This window comes from Haliotis asinina, chromosome 1 (assembly GCF_037392515.1).
Source record: "Haliotis asinina isolate JCU_RB_2024 chromosome 1, JCU_Hal_asi_v2, whole genome shotgun sequence".
Classification (NCBI taxonomy): Eukaryota; Metazoa; Mollusca; class Gastropoda; order Lepetellida; family Haliotidae; genus Haliotis; species Haliotis asinina.
In genome coordinates, this window is record NC_090280.1 from 50,642,163 (window position 1) to 50,662,768 (window position 20,606).

Sequence of the window (20,606 nt, forward strand, 5' to 3'; positions counted from 1 at the left end):
ATCTGCGGTGAGGCTAGGTATCATTACAGTGTTCGATTGCCCTACAGTGTGTGATTGCCCTACAGTGTTCGATTGCCCTACAGTGTCGATTGCCCTAGAGTGTTGATTGCCCCGTCGAGCGTTTGTGGGATGACGCGTTCGTGAACGTCAACAGGCGCCGTGGACGTTAGATCAACTGCCGCAGGTATCGCAAGAGGAATAGGTCAGAATTCAACAAAGATGAGCTGGGAATGGACGTCTTAAAGTCACTTACTGAGATTGTTTTAAGTTACACAGGCATATTAACTGACATTTGATATTTTATACTGTGAAATCTGATTACAGCCGATCCACTGCATGAGTGATGTAGAATTTCATGTGTTGTCCCATTTGAAAGTTAAAGGATGAAAATTCGTGAAAACGCACCTGAGACGTGTGTTTCTACACTTCCCACCCCAACCCTTCATGGAGTAAAACAAGGAAAATATATTAATTTATACCATCCAGAAAACTTGTGTATCTAAGGCAACGTATTCATCTACACCATCCAGCAACGCAGTATATGGAGACAGATTCATACATGTACATCGGCCACCAGCGCGCTATATCGAGGTATCTGTGTGCATCTAAACTACCCAACAGAGCTGCAAGTCGAGGGTAATGACCGTGTAACGTTTCTCTCAGTCTGTCATTGTTCCCTGTCTTGCAGGATCATCTTCTAGAATGGTCGCCTCGGATCTTGAAGCCAACGATTCAAAGTGAGTTTATCCTCTTTAAATGCACGTTTGATAGCAACAGATGTATTGGTATAGATTGCTGAAACAAGGCAGGTATATCGGAGGTGATATTCGACGGTCTCGTCATGTTGATAAGAACTTTCATGTAAGTTTCCCTCCCGTTGATATAACATGTTGCCCACATTACCATTGACATTGCGGAGTAGCACGTATCTTGTATGTCAGTTTTGGTGTTCACATTCTTTGTGAAAATCTCTTGGACGTAATATACACACATCACTGACAGATGTATAGACAGGCATTGCTATATGTCAAATGTATACAAAAACAGCACCATGTGTCAGATTATGGACAGGCATCACTATGTGTCAGATTAATACAGGCACAACTATGTGACACATGCATAACACAGGCATCACTATGTGTCAGATTTAAACACATGTATCACTATGTGTCAGAATATACACAGGCATTCGTATATGTCAGATTAATACACAGGCATCACTATGTGTCAGATTTAAACACACGCATCACTATGTGTCAGATTAATACACAGGCATCACTATGTGTCAGATTTAAACGCATGCATTACTATATGTCAGATTATGCACAGGCATCACCATGTGTCAGATTAATACACAGGCATCACTATGTGTCAGAGTGTCCCTGTGTATAGCAATAACGCTTGGTACGCTCAGAATGTCTGACCGTTAACGTACACAGCTATGGGTATGTCAGCAGGGGTCATCACTGCAATGAAATAATTCTAGACACGTTGTGGATACGGGCTTATTACAAGCTTGTATAATCAACTGTTTATATACTCAAACACAAAAGTTATGTTGACACACAAACATCCGTCAGTGTGAAAAGTTATGTGCGGGTTTGTTATGTTAGTACATGGACAGGTGTTTCAAGGTATGACCATCAGTCAGTACGAACAGTGCACACGGCATGTGCGAATGTTTATATGAATCATACAGGATGCGACTCGATGTCTAACATCAAAGGACATCTAAATATGTTTCATACACTGTAAGTCGTCTTGGCGATCCTCCTGTTTATGTCATATCATCACCGTATGTGAAACTCCTGTTGCCAGTCAGTTCAGATTGTAACCCATGACCTGAGCCATATAACTTATCAACATGTATGTATACATGTCGCTCAATCCCCTGTGCACATACTGACATTAGATATTTCACTAAAATTATACTTCATAATGTCCCCTCACCACTACCCAGCTTGAGCTGGGCATGAAGCAGTCACCATTAACCTATATAGTTTGCAGCTCGCCAACACGTGTTCAGTAGTGTGCCAATGTGGTATGCTTCATTACTAGTATCCCGGGCTGATATGGGATAACTGTCTCTTCAAGTACAGAAGTCCATCAGAGGGTCCACAACACTTTATTCATGATATAATCTGTTTACAACTACATGATGCTGTAACGAGGGCTCGGCGCATTTAGGGAGGCTATAGTCAGCCAACCTGCCTAGCCGCTCCGAGGGGTCCAGTCCAGCCTCACACAAAACATTCTTAATTTAACCCTAGGGTCACGTGACGTGACGTATTTGTCCAGATGTCAGCCTGCAGTATCCTGCACCTCATCCACAATGTCATGCTTCAGTGGCCAACCGGCCTTTGTCTAACTAATTATAGGCAGCTAATGACTCAGTGTTGGTGGCCATGAAGACAGTGGTCAAGCTGCGTTTGATTTCCTTTCTATAGAGAGCTATTTCAATTTACATACCTCAATGGATATAATAAATATTTCTCACATACCCTGTTCCAAAATGCCAACGACATATGCCTACGATATACGCCCTTTCTGTAAAGAAGGACGTGACCCACGTCCTTATGCACATTGTGAATGAGGTAGCGATAAAAAAAAATTCAACTTAAGTATTGGACAAAAATAGATAGGATATTTGTTAACTTTGAAATTATGAATACTGATCCATTCATTCATGGACACACTGATAAATTATCAATCTTAAAGTATCAGTATCCCTAATGCATTTTACCCATTATATTATCTAAATGATAGGGATACACATAACATGTGACAATCAGTCGGGGACCGCCGATAGTTGGCTCTGGCAAATAATTATACAGGGGATACAATTTGGAAACAGATGTGACAAAATTTCATTCATTATTTTAGTGATGACATGAATTACAGTCTTCAGTATTTGGATAAGCTCTGTAATATATATGATACTTTGTGTCAAACACTGATATACATTTACATAGTTGAAATGCTGAATCTCACTGGGATTTGGTGATAGCATTAGCAAAAATTTATATTAGAATGACACTAAATATTTTAAGACAATTTTCTTTAGACAAATTAGAATATATGTCGTGGAACCCATTTTCTAAATGAACATATAGACAGTACAAATAACACAATAAATCTAAGCATGTGAAGTACAGGTTACAACTACAGATGGACACCTTGGACTGAGAAAGCTGAACGATGACAAGTATGGACAGTAGAAAGAAGTATTATATTGACATGAAATGGATCGTCATTTTCTATCATCCTAAATCACATGACGGTCTCTCTCTCTCTTTCTCTCTCTCCCTCTCTCTCTGGAATGCGCGCGCTCTCTCTCTCTCTCTTGTCTTGGAACCAACTGACACCTCCTAATTCTCCCTCTCTGTCTTGCTCTCTCTCTCTTATTGTATCTCCTCTATTTGTTCTCTCACTGTCTCTCTTTCACTCGAACGCTTTTTCTACGCCTCTCTTATAACTCCCTTCTGGTATCTTATCTGTCTCTTGACATCACACAATTCACTTAACATATACACAGCATCTGATTCAAAATATTATGGCCATGAGAATTACAGTTGCACATATCAATAATATCATGATTATTCAAATTCAAGAGTATAGCATTAACATATTGATCACCACAAAAGACTTTATAAGCCACTCTTTAGTACTCATTCAAACTTCAAACATCAGTAAAATGACAATCACACCAATGCATATGAAAGCTAGTACATATTGACAAGCAACGGGCAGGGGTACAGGGTACTAATGTAACGGTATATACACATGTAGGTGTATGCTACAACTGAGAGGACACAGAAAAGGGACATGAAATTAAACGTATTGATAAAGAAGACACTAAGTGGTGCAGGACAACAATTAAAGGGATTGGGGGGATTGAGGCGACACTCTTGGGGACTCAGATGGTATAATCCACAGTGCACACACTTGTATGGGTGTGTGTGGGTATAACACATTGGAGGCGGGATGGGAGGTCGTGAGGTAGGAAACGGCGGGGGAAGGTCATATGAACGATAGGGGTGTGGGAAAGCATTGTTCGTGGAAGGGTGTAAATATTTTGCTGGATTGTGCCGTTCCTCCTGCATTCTATTCATGTATTTCATGGGGGAAATGCCAGACATGAGTCCCTCAGGACCTTCAAGTTTGTACATGTCCTCTGCTACCTGAGCACTTTCAGTCATGTCCGACAAGGTGTCATGGCGCCTGGTGACAATAAATTTGACAATGTGGGGGTGGGCGTTTCTGAAAATGAGGTCTTTTATAAATTGATCATCATTACAATTCAAAAGGGATGCCTCATACCGCACAGATTGAAGAAAAGAACGAAAGTCCTCACATTCTCTTTGTTTTCTGTCAATCAGGGCATTTTTGCGAGTGATGATTTGAATGGATGTTGGGCCATACCATTTTAAAAAACATTGTCTAAGTACAGGCCATGTCATATTATCTTTATTAGGAAGCCCTTCATACCAAATTGAAGCTGATTGTGATAAAAATAGGGGGAAAAGGTTAACAATGTCGTCATCAGCATAATTTTGAATAGCGACGAATTTCTGGAATCGACTAAGCCAGGAAGGTGCCGATCGGGAATCATGTCCGTCAAATAATGGCATGGGAAGGGTTGTGAAGCTGATACGTGGTGGAGGGAAAGCGATGTGGTGGTCAGCGTGTCGGGAGGAGCTTGGAGGGGGAGAACAGCAACTGCCACTGCAATGTGGATTATATATACGACAGTTGTGATCAGGTTGTTCAGAGGTAGCTGGAGAATCTAAGCGGGTGGTTGTCTGTTCAGGAGCCATTTCATTGCATTTAGATTTTCGTCGGATCCTCCAAGGAAAATATGATTTACTGGAGGATCCATAATCAGATTTTGAAGAAAAGAGAGGCATATCGGATTGAAAAGAATGTACTCAACAGTATCAACACTCACCCAGTGAAAAGTTAAAATAAAAACACAAAACAGTCACTAAAACACGGAACACTAAAAGTCACAAAGTCAATGACACAATGGGAGCCAGCTGAATCTCTTCGTCCTTTTGTTTGTGGGCTTTCCCTCAGACACGGGATGGGGACGTATGCTCTGTGTGCAGTAGATCATGGATGAACCAGTTCTTGTCTTTGCTTCGGTGCTCCATGAAAGCACAAAAGTACTGTGATCAGGTCCTTTAAACTGCTAAGTGTCCAAATTGTTACACAGATGTTGGTCTGGTGACTAGCTGTTCTTGTGTAATCCGCTGTTGGCACATGTAGTTGGTTGACTGCTGTTGTGATGTGGACCCAGGATGGATGTATATCGCCGGGTGGTCTTGGGATCTCCGCTAAAGACCTTTATTGCTGAGAGGTTCCGAGATCTTGGTCTCCACCATGTATCCCGGGCTGATATGGGATAACTGTCTCTTCAAGTACAGAAGTCCATCAGTGGGTCCACAACACTTTATTCATGATATAATCTGTTTACAACTACATGATGCTGTAACGAGGGCTCGGCGCATTTAGGGAGGCTATAGTCAGCCAACCTGCCTAGCCGCTCCGAGGGGTCCAGTCCAGCCTCACACAAAACATTCTTAATTTAACCCTAGGGTCACGTGACGTGACGTATTTGTCCAGATGTCAGCCTGCAGTATCCTGCACCTCATCCACAATGTCATGCTTCAGTGGCCAACCGGCCTTTGTCTAACTAATTATAGGCAGCTAATGACTCAGTGTTGGTGGCCATGAAGACAGTGGTCAAGCTGCGTTTGATTTCCTTTCTATAGAGAGCTATTTCAATTTACATACCTCAAGGGATATAATAAATATTTCTCACATACCCTGTTCCAAAATGCCAACGACATATGCCTACGATACTAGCGATCATAGACGATGATGATGTTTTTGTTATTAGTCTGACAGGTGCTCACTTGCGTATTTACTGACCAGCATTCAGGCTAACCGGGCGTATGTTGGAAGATTTGTCCTTTCTATACATTCTGAGCAGATTTTCAATATGGGCGTCATAACCGCCATGCCGGAATGTACTTCCTTTTCCAGTTATTAACCCATATCTGCAATAATCAATATAAACTTTAATTCACAGTAAATGTGAGAATATTACTGATGTTGTATGCGTCTTGTTTGTCACCACACTTAGAAATATCGTAGCAATATGGCAGTCGTGATAAATAGTCGTGTCTGTATCAGACAGTCAAGTGATTGATATCATGAGTATCGACCTATGCAAATGAGGGACGATGACATGTATCAACAAAGCCCAGCAACCTTCCGTTTGACAGTCATGGGTATGACCCGGATATTTGCGACGGAACAATAAGAAAATTTAAAAGAGAGTAACACTTTAACGTCATGTTCCTAACGTTTTAGCTATATAGGACAATACAGCCGATAACTGGAATTTTGCTACAGCTGACCCGTCTCACTTTACCGCAAAATGGAATTATTGAATGTTTTGCTAGCCCTGTTTAAAATCTTAACTAGAAGACTGTTAAGGGTGAGGTTGTATTTGTGTGTTTTCTGCAGGGGCGTGCACCTGAAGGGTGACCTGGGTTCATGTGTCATGTGACCATGGTGTGGCTGGGTTTAATGTTCAAGAACTCGTGCATAAAACAGACTTTTATCACTTCATCTCCGTCTTCATCAATCAATCCTAACTCCATGTAGGCTGCCATTTTTTTAAAGACACGACCATGAAATAAGGCTATGACAGGTCTGTACCAGTCGTATCTTTTGGACATAGCTGAGATATCGTAAGTGTTACGATTCCAAAGTATGCATTTATGACAGTGTTATTCTTACGTCAGAAGTTACGACAATCTTATCTCTAAGAGGCGCAGGGCCTCACTGGTGGCGAATAGACTCAACAGTAGTGCTGTTTGCAAAATGCACACAACTTATTCAGATAACATAACTAGTTCGTCTTGAACGTGTCTCTGAATAGCAGTCAATCTGACGATGTGGAGGAGCCATTACACGCGGGAGGGGGTGCAGCCTTTCGGAATATAACTTAGGTTGGTGGTTAGGTTGGTTCATTAGTGGGTGGGTAGGTGGGTTGTGTGGTTGATAGGCTGGTTAATTGGTCAGAGTATGGGTCACAAGGTCTACAGTGGGTAGTTGGCGAGTAAGTTATGGGTAGCTGGGTTGGTTGACTGGTTGGTGGGTGGATAGGTCGTTAGTTTGGTTGATTGACTGATTAGAGGATGGGTCGGTAGGTGGACTACTTGCATGATTATTAAGCTTCATCACGTGACTTCGATTCCCCATGTGGGTACAATTATATGCAGACACCTACGGCAACACAGGATATGAATTACCTTAATTCAGCCAGTTTGTCTCAATTGTTCTCAAACGTTTTTATCAAGCAATTAAAGCGTAACGACCAAAACTTGGAACGTCGCTATTCACCTGGAAATGACTCGGAAATGACTTTGAATGTTTGAAGTATCCTTAAAATATACGTCATGTTCTCTTATTCCTCTGACCTCTAGGTGCCTGTCAAATATGTAATATCCAATGATAAATTCATAGTGAATACAAGGCTGCTCCATTGTTCGCTGTCACATGCAGTTTGGTTCATATCAGCACCATCTACTCCACAGACGGCGTTCCCGCCCAGTGGTTAAAGCTCTTCTGGCGGGGTCGGTCATCATCGGCCTCGGTCTGGCCTTCGGACTGGGATTTGGTCTGATGTCGAGTCGTGACGCCCCGCAGCTGGCGGAAACAAGCACCCAGTCTCCAGTTCAACAACCGCCCAAGTCTAAGAAAGGAGCGTACAGATTTGCCTCCGTCACTTCTGATTCTGAAATATGTTCGGATATCGGAACGTAAGCGATTCTCAAGCGATGTTGGCTTTCTTCAACTTCAAATGTTTGTGTTGCGGCAATGCAGGATAAGGATGTATGGCTTTGTCTGTTTAGTTTATGTCCTCACTGACGGTATACAGTGAGTATCGTCGGTCGAGATCTCTGGTCTCAGTGACGTGTCATCTCCTCCCAATGGAAGGATGGTTGGCACGTTAAGACCCCCATATAAACCTGGAATGCCATTGATAACAGCGTTAAACATCATTCACTTATAACGTCTTTGAGTGGGGGTGAGTTTAGTCTTACGCCACATAGCAATATTCCAGGTATATGGCGGTCTGTACGTAAACGAGTCTGGACCAGACAATCCAGTGATGAGCAACATGAGCATCGATCTACCCATTTGGCAACCGATGACATGTATCAACCAAGTCACCCGGCCCCGTTAGTCGCCTCTTACAACATGCACAGTCGCCATAGGCAAGCCTTGGTTGCTGACGACCTTTTGTTCACGGACACAGTAGGAAAGGGATGGAACCACGTTCAGTGATTCATTAATGAGATCGACATCCAAGAAAGAAATTAAAGTCGTGTTGTAAGATTGTGGTATTAATGTCTGAGTATCTCCTCTTTTCTTCAGTAAGATTCTGGCAGTGCATCGCGGGTCCGTCGTGGACGCCGCTATCGCCACCATGGTGTGTAACGGCGTCCTTCACAGACAAAGCAGCGGCATCGGTGGGGGCTTCTTCATGACCATCTACAACAGGTTCGTTTGTTTGCCCAGACCTCCCTCTGTCTCTCTACCTCTCTCTCTGTTCAGACGTCCGTCTTTCCTTCACCTTAAGTTTCATTGTCAGTCCTTCACTTCTCCCTCTGTCTGTCGTTCTTTCGTGACCTGTTTGAGCTCACCCCGTAACCTTGATTTCCATGACTAAAGGCCAAAACGGCTCCCTGCCTTGAATCTACACACGCCGTGCCTGGATACAGTGTCTAAAATACATGCAGATCCCTATGAAATTTTCATCTACACATGTCATCGGTTTTTGACTAGGTCCGCGAGAGAAGTCGAAGTCCTGGATGCCCGAGAGAGGGCGCCACTTGTAGCCAATGAGAGTTTCTTCATTGGAAAAGCCAAGGGTGCCTCCCTTTTAGGTAAGACATCCTATGCTTGTATCACATCAAACATATAATCAAACACATTTAAGTATGTTTGCGTGAAAAACTTAAACAATATTCCAAAGAAAAAGGATACATGTACTTGATTGATTGAGTGAGTTACCGCGGGAGGAGAGCCCAAAACGAGGCAGACTGCAGAGACATTCACCTTTGTAATAACTGAGTGAGTGAGTGAGTGAACTACAAAAACGTTCCCGTATTATCACCTGTTTCCCACAACACAGGCGTTTAGAACTTTACTGGAGCCCACGGTCACGGGAAGCACAAGCCTTGAGGCTTAACAGGACAAAATATCGATTCCAACCTACAATCGTGGGCTACTGGTGAACCAGTGAAATGTTACTCATCACAGGGAATTTTCTCACCTTAGACAACTGGGACAACCCCTCAGAACTTCGATGGGAACGTATTTTTGAAGTGTTAATACTTGGCACATGAGGTGGTTACCTGCATCCATCTTGTCTGCTGCTCCTCGGTAATTTGCAAACAGTATGTAGGACAGAGCAATCGCAATAGGACAGCAGGTCATCGTATCATAAAATATAGGAATCACATCTTCACATTGTTGTGTTCGGCGAGATAGACGTATACAACAGTTCTACACAAAATGTTCCCATTCATGTCGTGATGCACTCAGCAGCAATTCACCGGGTAGCCTCTTAGTGTTTCAAGTGTAAGATAGTACTGACCAGGGTGTTTGTATCCGCAGGTGGGTTGGCGATCGGTGTTCCTGGGGACTTGAAGGGTCACTGGGAGGCCCACAAGAGGTTCGGCCGTGCGCCATGGAGGGAATTGCTGCAGCCAACTATTGACCTTTGCAGGAACGGCGTTCCCATCCTCGAATCTACCCATAGTGCCATCACATTGTATGCAGAGGTCCTCAAGAACATGTCCTACGCGTGAGTGTGTTAAATTTTAATGAGAGAACAGGTCATACACCTGAGCGTGATAGTCGGGAAAACAAGCCGCACACGTGAGTGTGTTAGATGAGAGAACGTGTCCGACACGTGTGCGTGTTAGATGAGAGAACGTGTCCTACACGTGAGTGTGTTAGATGAGAGAACGTGTCCTACACGTGAGCGTGTTAGATGAGAGAACGTGTCCTACACGTGTGCGTGTTAGATGAGAGAACGTGTCCTACACGTGAGCTTGTTACATGAGAGAACGTGCCCTACACGTGTGGATGTTAGATGAGAGAACGTGTCCTACACGTGAGCGTGTTAGATGTGAGAACGTGTCCTACACGTGTGCGTGTTAGATGAGAGAACGTGTCCTACGCGTGAGCTTGTTACATGAGAGAACGTGCCCTACACGTGTGGATGTTAGATGAGAGAACGTGTCCTACACGTGAGTGTGTTAGATGAGAGAACGTGTCCGACACGTGTGCGTGTTAGATGAGAGAACGTGTCCTACACGTGAGTGTGTTAGATGAGAGAACGTGTCCTACACGTGAGCGTGTTAGACGAGAGAACGTGTCCTACACGTGAGCGTGTTAGATGAGAGAACGTGTCCTACACGTGAGCGTGTTAGATGAGAGAACGTGCCCTACACGTGTGCGTGTTAGATGAGAGAACGTGTCCTACACGTGTGCGTGTTAGCAGATAGAACAGGTCCTACACGTCTGTTGTTACATGCCCTGCACGTGAGTGTGATAGCGGACAGAACGTGTATTACTCGTCAGTTGTTAACTGAGAGAACATGTCCTACATGTAAGTGTGTTGGCTGACTGAACATGTACTACACGTATACAACATGCCCTGCACGTGAGTGTGATAGATGGAGAACGTGTCCTGCACCTGAGTGTGCTGTACCTATGACTTGGTGTAACGTTCTGAGTATGTTTCAGGATGTATTTCAACAACGAGACGGGTGAGGCTGTAAAGGTTGGGGATAGGGTCAAATACTACGCCTTGGCCGACACACTGGACAGGATTGCGGAGGAGGGGGCACCTGCCTTCTACAACGGCTCCCTCACTGACGACATCGTGGCCGACATAAGCGAACACGGTAACAGCTTCATTATCATCTGAGTGAATGCATGAAGGAAGGAAATGTACGTGAATGGCTGCGTAAGAGAGTAACAGAAAATATGAGTGCGTGAGTGAGTGAAGGTCTCAGTGAAGGAAAAACAGAAATGAGTGAGTGAGAGTGAATAAAGACAGCGAAAGTAAATGTCTGAGTAAAGACTGAAGTAACAGAAAGTAGGAATGAGTGAGAGTGAAAATAGAGTAAGGAAAGATCCGAGTGATGCAGTTGGGGAAAGTATCTGATATAAAGGAGTTTTGGAAGATACAATATCTGGACTCATCTTTTATATATTTATTACTTATACACTTTATCACCTATTTACATCGATAGATAGATAGAGATAGATAGATAGATAGATAGATAGATAGATAGATAGATAGATAGATAGATAGATAGATAGATAGATAGATAGACAGATAGATAGATGTAACTCTGCATGTTTTAGTAAATCTCTGCCTCACTGGTACAGTAAGTTCCAATAGATGTCAAGGATATGAGAGTCAATGTCAAAATGCCAGTTCCCTGTAAAGCACTTCAGATTTCACAAAGCATTCTATATGCATCAAGTTGCAGCATAATCTCTAATGAGCATTCACACAGACGGATAAAACACTTCAGTACTGAAAACAGTTAATACATAAGATAGAAAGATGGACAGACGGAGGGATGTATACATGATGAATGGACGGACAGATGTGTTGGTGGGTGTATTGATGGATAGATGGATGGATGGACGGACGGATGGGAGCATGGGTGGACGGAAGGATAGATGGAAAAGACCCCCACCTCCTCCAACAGATTGTGGGTGTCTGTTTCTTCCTATCAGGCGGGGTCATCACCAAGGAGGACCTCAACCTCTACACGGTCAGATGGAGGACGCCCGTCAACGTCACCTTGAGGGACAACCTGACCGTCTACTCTATGCCCCCTCCTGGCAGCGGGGTGGTGTTTGAGTACATTCTAAATATACTGGACGGTAGGTATCCATCACATATCTACGATATGTATCACTGTAGCATGCTCCACAAATCGAAGCCATTAAATAGCATTGTCATCATCAGAATGTTTTCTGTCTAATCAGAATATGCCTGGCTCAGCAGTCCCAGATACCAGTATCCTACATTAATCAGATTTCAGACTTTCTTCCATTTATTTAATTTGGTGCGTCTGCACCATGCATGCTGGGTAAACCTCAAAGACTTCAGACTTTCCTTCCACCTGAAACTGACATACCGTGTAGAAACTGGCATACTGTTCAGTATTAGATGGCATGTTTCTAGGTTACGGCTTCACACCCGACAGCCTGTCGACCAATGGGAAAAGCATATTGACACATCACAGGATCGTGGAAGCCATGAAGTTTGCGTACGCCAAGAGGACGGATCTCGGGGACGAGGACTTTGTTGAAGTGGCAGAGGTGAGAGTCACACTTGGCAAAGGTGAGAGGTCATGTGTTTCTGACACAGTTGAGAGGTGATGCGAGGCAAAGTTGAGAGGTCATGTGTTTGTGAGAGAAGTGAGAGGTCATGTGTTTGTGACAGGTGAGAGGTCATGTGTTTGTGACACGGGTGAGAAGTCATGTGTTTGTGACAAGTGAGAGGGCATGTGTTTGTGACACGTGTGAGAGGTCATGTGTTTGTGACAGAGGCGAGAGGTCATGTGTTTGTGACAAGGGTGAGAGGCCATATGTTTGTGACAGAGGTGAGGGGTCATGTGTTTGTGACAGAGGCGAGAGGTCACACGTGGTTGAATGTGATTCCCAAAACATACTCTCCAAGAACCATACGGACTGTCATCTCGTAGCTCCTCCTAACAACCTTTTGCTAGAAATTACAGTTGTTCTTGCTGGATTTCATAACGTTTGCTTTGCATGTCTTCTTAAAATGTTTAACTTGAACTCATTTGTTCCGTCACAGCTGATGACAAATATGACGTCGCGTGACTATGCCGATGACATCCGAGGCCGTATCACGGACGACGTCACCCATGACACCGACTACTACGGGGCGACGTTCTACGACCAGACAAAGACAGGGACGTCAAACGCCTGTGTCATTGACGCCGAGGGCAACGCCGTTACGATAACGTCCACGATAAATACATTGTGAGTACACTAGTCGTAGAATATTAACGCAAGAGCCGTTTCGAATTCGAAGCTACAAGGTAGATTGATCGTGTAAAACGAAGGATCATTATCATATCGTAAGATTTATGAAAAAGCCTGTGTATGTGCATCTGGCGGTGGTCTTTCATGACAAGTCGGAGGCTGAAACCTCAGTGACTTGAACGTATGCTGAAACCCCATATACCACCTGTGGTATTGCAACCCCCTGTTTTCCAACTGAGCAGATAATGGTATTGAGGCAGTGGTATTCACCTGTATTGGTACTCTCCTGTCGTGGTATTCATCTGTACTGGTATTTACTCGTAGTGGTATTCACGTGTGGTATTCACCTGTAGTGGCATTCACCTGTAGTGGTATTCACCTGTCGTATTATGCATTTGTATTAGGTTATTAACCAGTGATTTGTACTGGTCATGATATAGTCAGCATTTAGAAGAGAAATAGGCATGACGCTTTATTGTCGTGAGCATTTACGAGAATGCAATGAGCCCATGCGTGCTCGTTGAACCATTTAGATGGCATTTAGTATGATATCAGGCAGGACTGATTTGGCTTGGTATTTACTGCAGTTTGTAATTTCACGCAGCTTTGGGTCCAAGGTTCTCGGACGTAGAACTGGGATTACTTTCAACAATGAAATGGACGACTTCTCCACCCCCGGCCTTGTCAACACTTTCGGCGTCCCAGCCTCAGAAGCTAACTTCATCAAACCCAGGAAACACCCCCAGTCCTCCATGTGCCCGGCAATCATAGTCAACCAGACTACCGGTGACGTTGTCATGACGATAGGCGCTTCCGGTGGTACCAGAATCACCACATCGGTAGCTTTGGTAGGAATAAACTATGGTACTGATTCCACTCGGACAAAAAAAATAACCAACTCCACGGACATTGTTGATGCTGTTTTATGATACTTACACACAAACAATAAAACTAAACTCAGTCACAATGTGGAAGGGATACACAATGGTGAAGGTCGCACGCACAAAAACAGAAACAAATCAATCAAGGGAGACAAATGAAAAGCATGTACGGAGAATATTTGCGTTATTTTAGCGAATTTGTGCAGCAATATCCCACTCTAAATTTTGAATACATTTTATATGGATGTTAAGCAAAACCTTAAACAAAGTCCGCCCACAATTTTCAAAAGTATTTATTGATGTACTCAAACAACACAGTTATGTGTTTACAGATTTCCCTGACGTTCTAAGAATGTGAAACTAAGCGACTGCATTCTACATCCTTACTAACTGTTGACATTAAGGGTTGAGGTTATCTAAACAGCTGACTTAGACAATATTCAATACTCTTGATGTTCCCGTGTGGATGTCGACACGTTAAAGCCACACAGGGTCGAACATTCTGTCTCAGTCTATCGCGGTTATCAATTAATGTGTGCCTGTTCTCGCGCGCTAGGTGGCCATGTATGCCTTGCGGATGGGGTTGCCGATTGCTGATGCAGTTGATCACAAGCGTCTCCATCACCAGTTATTGCCCAAGCAAATACGTGTTGAGAGAGGTTTTTCTCAGGTAAATAGGTCAATTGTCGTTGGAATTTGCCCTCAGTCATTGTTACGTCCAGTAAAGCATTTCTGTATATGATGTGTAGAACGCGGTAGAGGTATTGTCTTCTGCGGTCAGACTGAACACACACTACTGTCTGGTAATGTCACCGTCACAGTATTGGTGCGTCTGCATGTTGGCACACTTCACAGTATTGATGCGTCTGCATGTTGGCACACGTCACAGTATTGGTGCCTCTGCGTGTTGGCACACGTCACAGTATAGGTGCCCCTGCATCATAGTATCGGTGCTTCTGCATGTTTCTCAGTCTGTTGTCAGCAAAATATCGAATCCATGCATGCCATTAAAACATGTAACGTCGATGAACACGTCCCACAGCACGTGCTGCTCAGATAATGGAGGTCTACGGTCGAAAGAGGGATTTACCATTTTGATGTGCCCCAAATGACCGCATTTAATGACTGTTTGCGTCCATCAGCCTGATTGTTTTTGGGGGTGGATTGGTATCACTGCGCTCCATATTTTCCATGGCGGAATATATACACAGTATAACGCCTCTCCCTTGCAGGACATCATAGACGGGTTAAAGGTGAAAGGTCATGAAATAGACGTGAACACTGCTGCATCTGTAGTGTCCGCGATCCACGTGACAGGAGGCATGCTCCACGCCGTCGCCGACGTCAGAAAAGGAGGAGGACCGGCAGGGTATTGACGACATCATTGTTGGAAACGTGCAAGTTGACGTTGTCGTTGTTGGGGGCGTGCTTAGTTAAGAATTCCTCGTTGAAGACTTCAAGCATTAACTGCAGAACTGATCACGTGATTCTCGCCCTACATTGTGTCTGTTGTGTCTATTTCTCTATAGCGACAGCAACCTAATTAATTAATTAAGGAGCCCAAATGTCTGTGTCATGCCTTCAAAAATGATAATTACATTTACAACTCATTTCCATATTTTATACCATATTCAAATAATCAGAAGACGTGAACATCAACAATTCGTCGCTGCCTGATCAGTAAGTACAAACGTAAGATTGTCATGATCGATTAGTACTGACTTCTTTGACTGGCATTCGAGAAGCTGGGTAGATGAAGAATGAGGAGCGACTATTTTTATAGATATGCAGCTTCTTTAATCTGTGAGCCTATGTAGAAAAAGAAGCCGTATACCCATACAGATAGCCCTTATTCCTCGGGTTAGTGATGTAAAGGAATGTTTCAGTTGCTTTGCAGCTATTTAGAGCCCTGCTGGTATACGATGCATTCGTGCTCATGTACCTGAAGACGGCAATGTATACTTTTCCAGTTGGTATATCTTGCCCTTGTATTTGTGTTGCACGTCTGATATTCTGGGTCAAGTCACAGTACCCATGTGTCACGGTGTCCACTGGCCGCAGCTGTAGCAGTACATCCCTTGTCAACGATGTGAGTATCAATACCGTATTCACATCTGGTGACAATAATGTGTCAGTACTCCACTTGTCTACGTTGTTTCAAGACATGAGTATCAATAATGTATGTATGAATGCTGGAAGCTTTGATACTGTATCAGTACTATTGATATCAATGTTTTGAGTATCAAAGCTCCTGGCATCAATATTGTGATTGTCATTAATGTATCAACATTGAGGCTGTCAGTGTTAAAGTGCTCAGACTGTATCAACATTGGTAATGGCATGCAATGCTATGAGACCATAAGGATCAATACCATAAATGTGCACAAGCACTATGGCAGAACTCTCTCAACATATAGAGCCACTCTGGTGAGATTCTCTGCAACAACGGTTTTGTGCATCACGCAAAATCGAGTCACTGAGCACGGCTGTCACCTATTCTCAGAAGGGAAACTTTCATAATCCTCAATGACGTTAGAGAGCATCTACATCCAAGATTACAATCTTATCATTGTGTGGCTGTGCCCCTCCATGGCTGGATTAACGGATCAGTGAAATTGGTTGTTGTGCTGATACATATCAACTCAGAGTATAGTTGTTTGTGATGGTGTTTGTGGCGTTGTTACACATCAAACCTAACGACATTGCTGTTTGTGATGATGTTGCACATCAACCTAACGACATTGCTGTTTGTGGTGATGTTGCACGTCAACCTAACGACATTGCTGTTTGTGATGATGTTGCACATCAACCTAACGACATTGCTGTTAGTACTGTTGTTACTCATCAGTTTAAAGATATTGTTCCTCATAGCATTGCCGAGCCAGAGCAGTCCATCACGACGTTCAAGAATACTTGATTTAGACTGGTGTAAAAGACATATTCTTTTTTCATGTTTTTCACGTCTTAACATACGATCATGAAATCACCGGTGGTTTAGCGGTCAATAATTTCAAAACATGGCTGCCTTTCACCCATAAAAACTGCATACTGTGAGGCTATATTTAGACTTAAGGATCTGGAAAGTACTGCAGGGCGGTGGCATCAATGCCTCCTGCCTCAGAAGGTATCATAGAAATTTTTAGATCCTTTTATGTGAACATAATGGGACCATTGCCTCTCACATCAGGCAGGTGTTCATAACAAGTCGGAATTACTATAGGTGAGAGGTGAATATTGCTGTCGTTGTTGCTATAATCACCTTTCGGCATTACCTTTCAACCTGTATGCTTTCTAATTTGTACTGTCAGAGTGATACCGTTTCACTGATTTGTGAATTTAAATGCTGAAATGCACAAACATCTGTTGTTTGTTGTTTGTTTGTTGAACGCCTTCTATGATGGTGAACAACTTTTCAACTTGGGCATCATGCACGTACCAAAACAGATCCAGAAATGCGATATTTGACGACCCAGACCGTAACCCTTACTAGTTTGAAGATGAAACGACAACACTTGAACGAAGACATATCTTTGGAATACATCTGCCCATGTCTGTAGAACTAAAAAAATGACATCAAAACAAACAATCAAAATAGTATAATCTAACATCACAAAACGCGATTTAAAACTTTATTCTTGATAGCATAAGGTTTACAAACCCTCTTGTGAAACTCATCTCACCTGGTGATACCTAACCCAGCTCAACTGGTGGCACCTAACTGGTTTCACCTGGTGATACCTAACCCATCTCAACTGGTGGTACCTAACCCACCTCAACTGGCGATACCTAACCCGTCTCAACTGGTGATACCTAACTGTCTCACCTGGTGGTACCTAAACCACCTCAAATGGTGGCACCTAACTGGTTTCACCTGGTGATACCTAACCCATCTCAACTGGTGATACCTAACTGTCTCACTTGGTGATACCTAACCCAGCTCAACTGGTGGCACCTAACTGGTTTCACCTGGTGATACCTAACCCATCTCAACTGGTGGTACCTAACCCACCTCAACTGGCGATACCTAACCCGTCTCAACTGGTGATACCTAACTGTCTCACCTGGTGGTACCTAAACCACCTCAAATGGTGGTACGTAACTCGTCTCACCTGGTCGTACCTAACACACCGGACCCGTGAAGGTCACGGGGTAGAATAGGCCTTCAGCAACCCATGCTTGCCATAAAAGGCGACTATGCTTGTCGTAAGGGGCGACTAACGGGATTGGGTGGTCAGGCTCGCTGACTTGCTTGACACATGTCATCGGTTCCCTTTTGCGCAGATCGATGCTCATGTTGCTGGTCACTGGATTGTCTGGTCCAGACTCGATTATTTACAGACCGCCGCCATATAGCTGGAATATTGCTGAGTGATGCGTAAAACTAAACTCACTCACTCACTCACCTAACCCACCTCTCCTGATGATACTTAACCCGTCTCACCTGGTGATACCTAACCCACCTCAACTAGTGGTACCTAACTGGTCTCATCTGGTGATACCTAACCCATCTCATCTGGTGACACCTAACCCGCCTCACCTGGTGATACCTAACCCGCCTCCCCTAGTGGTACCTACCCGTCTCAACTGGCGATACGTAACCCACCTCAACTGGTGGTACCTAACCCATCTGAACTGGTTGAACTACCCTATCTAGTTGTACATTTCTGCGCGATTGATTATGAACATTGATATTTTAATCCTTTTATATATACACGTGAAATGTTGGATTCTTTCTACACTAGAATCAAGGACATCGAACACATACGTAGACGCACGTTCTCTCTCTCTCTCTCTCTCTCTCACACTCTCTCTCTCTCACACACACGCACACACGCACACACACACACACACACACACACACACACACACACACACAGAGAGACTCCCCTATCCCGCCTTCTACGCTTGACCTGCAGGTTTGACTACCAAAGGTCACGACCCTTGTTTAATCTCGTCTTTCGCGAGATTATACGAGGCACATTTGAAGTACACGCTCTCCCACTGGGTGCTAGTTAGCTGTGTTGGAAGGTCTCAACGTACGACAGTTTGATTGACAGCTGACGGGGAAGGTATGTACGGAAATCTAAATTTTCCCCTTTTATGTTGAATTTATTTCTCTGTTGTACATTTATACATGTCGATGATTCTCCTTCTATCGGGACAGCCGCGTTATATCCAGGGCAAAGTTTGATCATTAAGGGAAAGGTGAACCTGCCATTACTTTAAGTGTCGCTATTAACGGGTCACGACTTTAAGAAGAAAAACGCCAGAAAAGCAAACCTTTACCATCAGTGATGTCAACAGGTGCGCCACAAAGTTCATTAGCTGGTTGTGTTTTATACCGTGCTTGCTTCTGTCGCTGCTGAAGTGTAGTTCAGTCGTGTTACGTTCCCCATATACTGCACCTCTTATGTAAACGGGGAACTTTTATTGTTATCATGATGAACGAGAGGTCAGTATTAACGTTATCTATCAAAATTACTATAACTTTTTAAAGTGTACGTACACCAGGCCAATATCCACATGCCTTTAACTCATATCAGGAATTTCTGTGATATTCGTCCCACTGACCAGCAGGTGTGTGTTGTTCCTCGATGTGTACCCAGGTGACACAACCTAAGCTCTCTGGAGGCATTCACACTCACCGTTGGCCTGTCAAAACAGTCAGTACATGCATGACAAAACGCCTCAATAACAGTCCACACTCTGGTCAAGCCTACTCCACAATGGAAGATTGTCACGTGATCACGTTGAATATTTGTATACCCCGATACAGAAGCAAAGAGGGACTTGAACCGAGCCAGAAAGAGACAGCAGAGAACGAATGTGTTTTAGTTATGGAAGACTCGACCCTGCGAATTGAAGAAATCATACAATGTATGCCTCTATGTTTGGTTTGCCACTAATAAGTTCCGTCTGAAGAAACCGGATACCACATTGGTACTTTAAGAAGTGTTGCCGTCGATAGATAAATATGAGTGTATGACGATGTGAGTGTACAAACACTCTCTGTATCTACCATGTGGCATCCTCATCAGCATAGTATATTTACCCGTAGAAGGAGTAAAATGGTATAATTCGATATTGATAACATTACGTGAATCTCTGTGGTTTAAAAAATAATATATTATTGCATTTAATTACATAAATAATCAAGTAGCCACGTGTACCGTATTCCCTGACTCAATGCATTATGTAAACATTGCAAGTTTGTTTAGTTCTGCATATCCTGTTGTGCTTAAGTCCTCGGAAAACGGAACAGATGCGTTCAGATGAGCATGCTGCTTGTACACAGGATACATGTAAACTATCACGTCCTCTCTCCAACCCCCATCCCCCATCCTCCATCCCCAGTGAATCACACTCGTAAAGATCCGGGTTAGAATTGATCTTCTGTAACCTATGTTCGTCGTAAAAGGCGACTAACGGGATCGGGTGGTCAGCCTTCCTGCCTTGGTTGACACAAGTCATCGTCTCCAAATGCGATACTCAGGCTGTTGATCATTGGACTGTCTGGTCGACAGCTGAAATATTGCTGAGAGCGGCGTACAATTACACTGACTCTCACACTCACACTCATTTTTCATGCAACATTACAAA

At 43.6% G+C, this 20,606-nt stretch overlaps 2 protein-coding genes across 2 annotated transcripts in view; one reads left to right on the forward strand and one right to left on the reverse strand.

The window, feature by feature from the left end:
- The window catches only part of LOC137293001 (vacuolar protein sorting-associated protein 33A-like), a 182,185-nt gene that overhangs the window by 36,331 nt on the left and 125,248 nt on the right, over positions 1-20,606 (reverse strand). The window lies entirely within an intron of this gene.
- Positions 583-17,363, forward strand: LOC137292918 (glutathione hydrolase 1 proenzyme-like). The gene is made up of 12 exons (XM_067823869.1): positions 583-737; positions 7,611-7,835; positions 8,455-8,580; positions 8,866-8,966; positions 9,700-9,889; positions 10,837-10,997; positions 11,845-11,994; positions 12,299-12,435; positions 12,935-13,122; positions 13,730-13,973; positions 14,563-14,676; positions 15,239-17,363. Exons 1-12 carry the CDS (start codon positions 703-705, stop codon positions 15,380-15,382), a joined length of 1,815 nt encoding a protein of 604 aa, XP_067679970.1. The 5' UTR covers positions 583-702; the 3' UTR covers positions 15,383-17,363.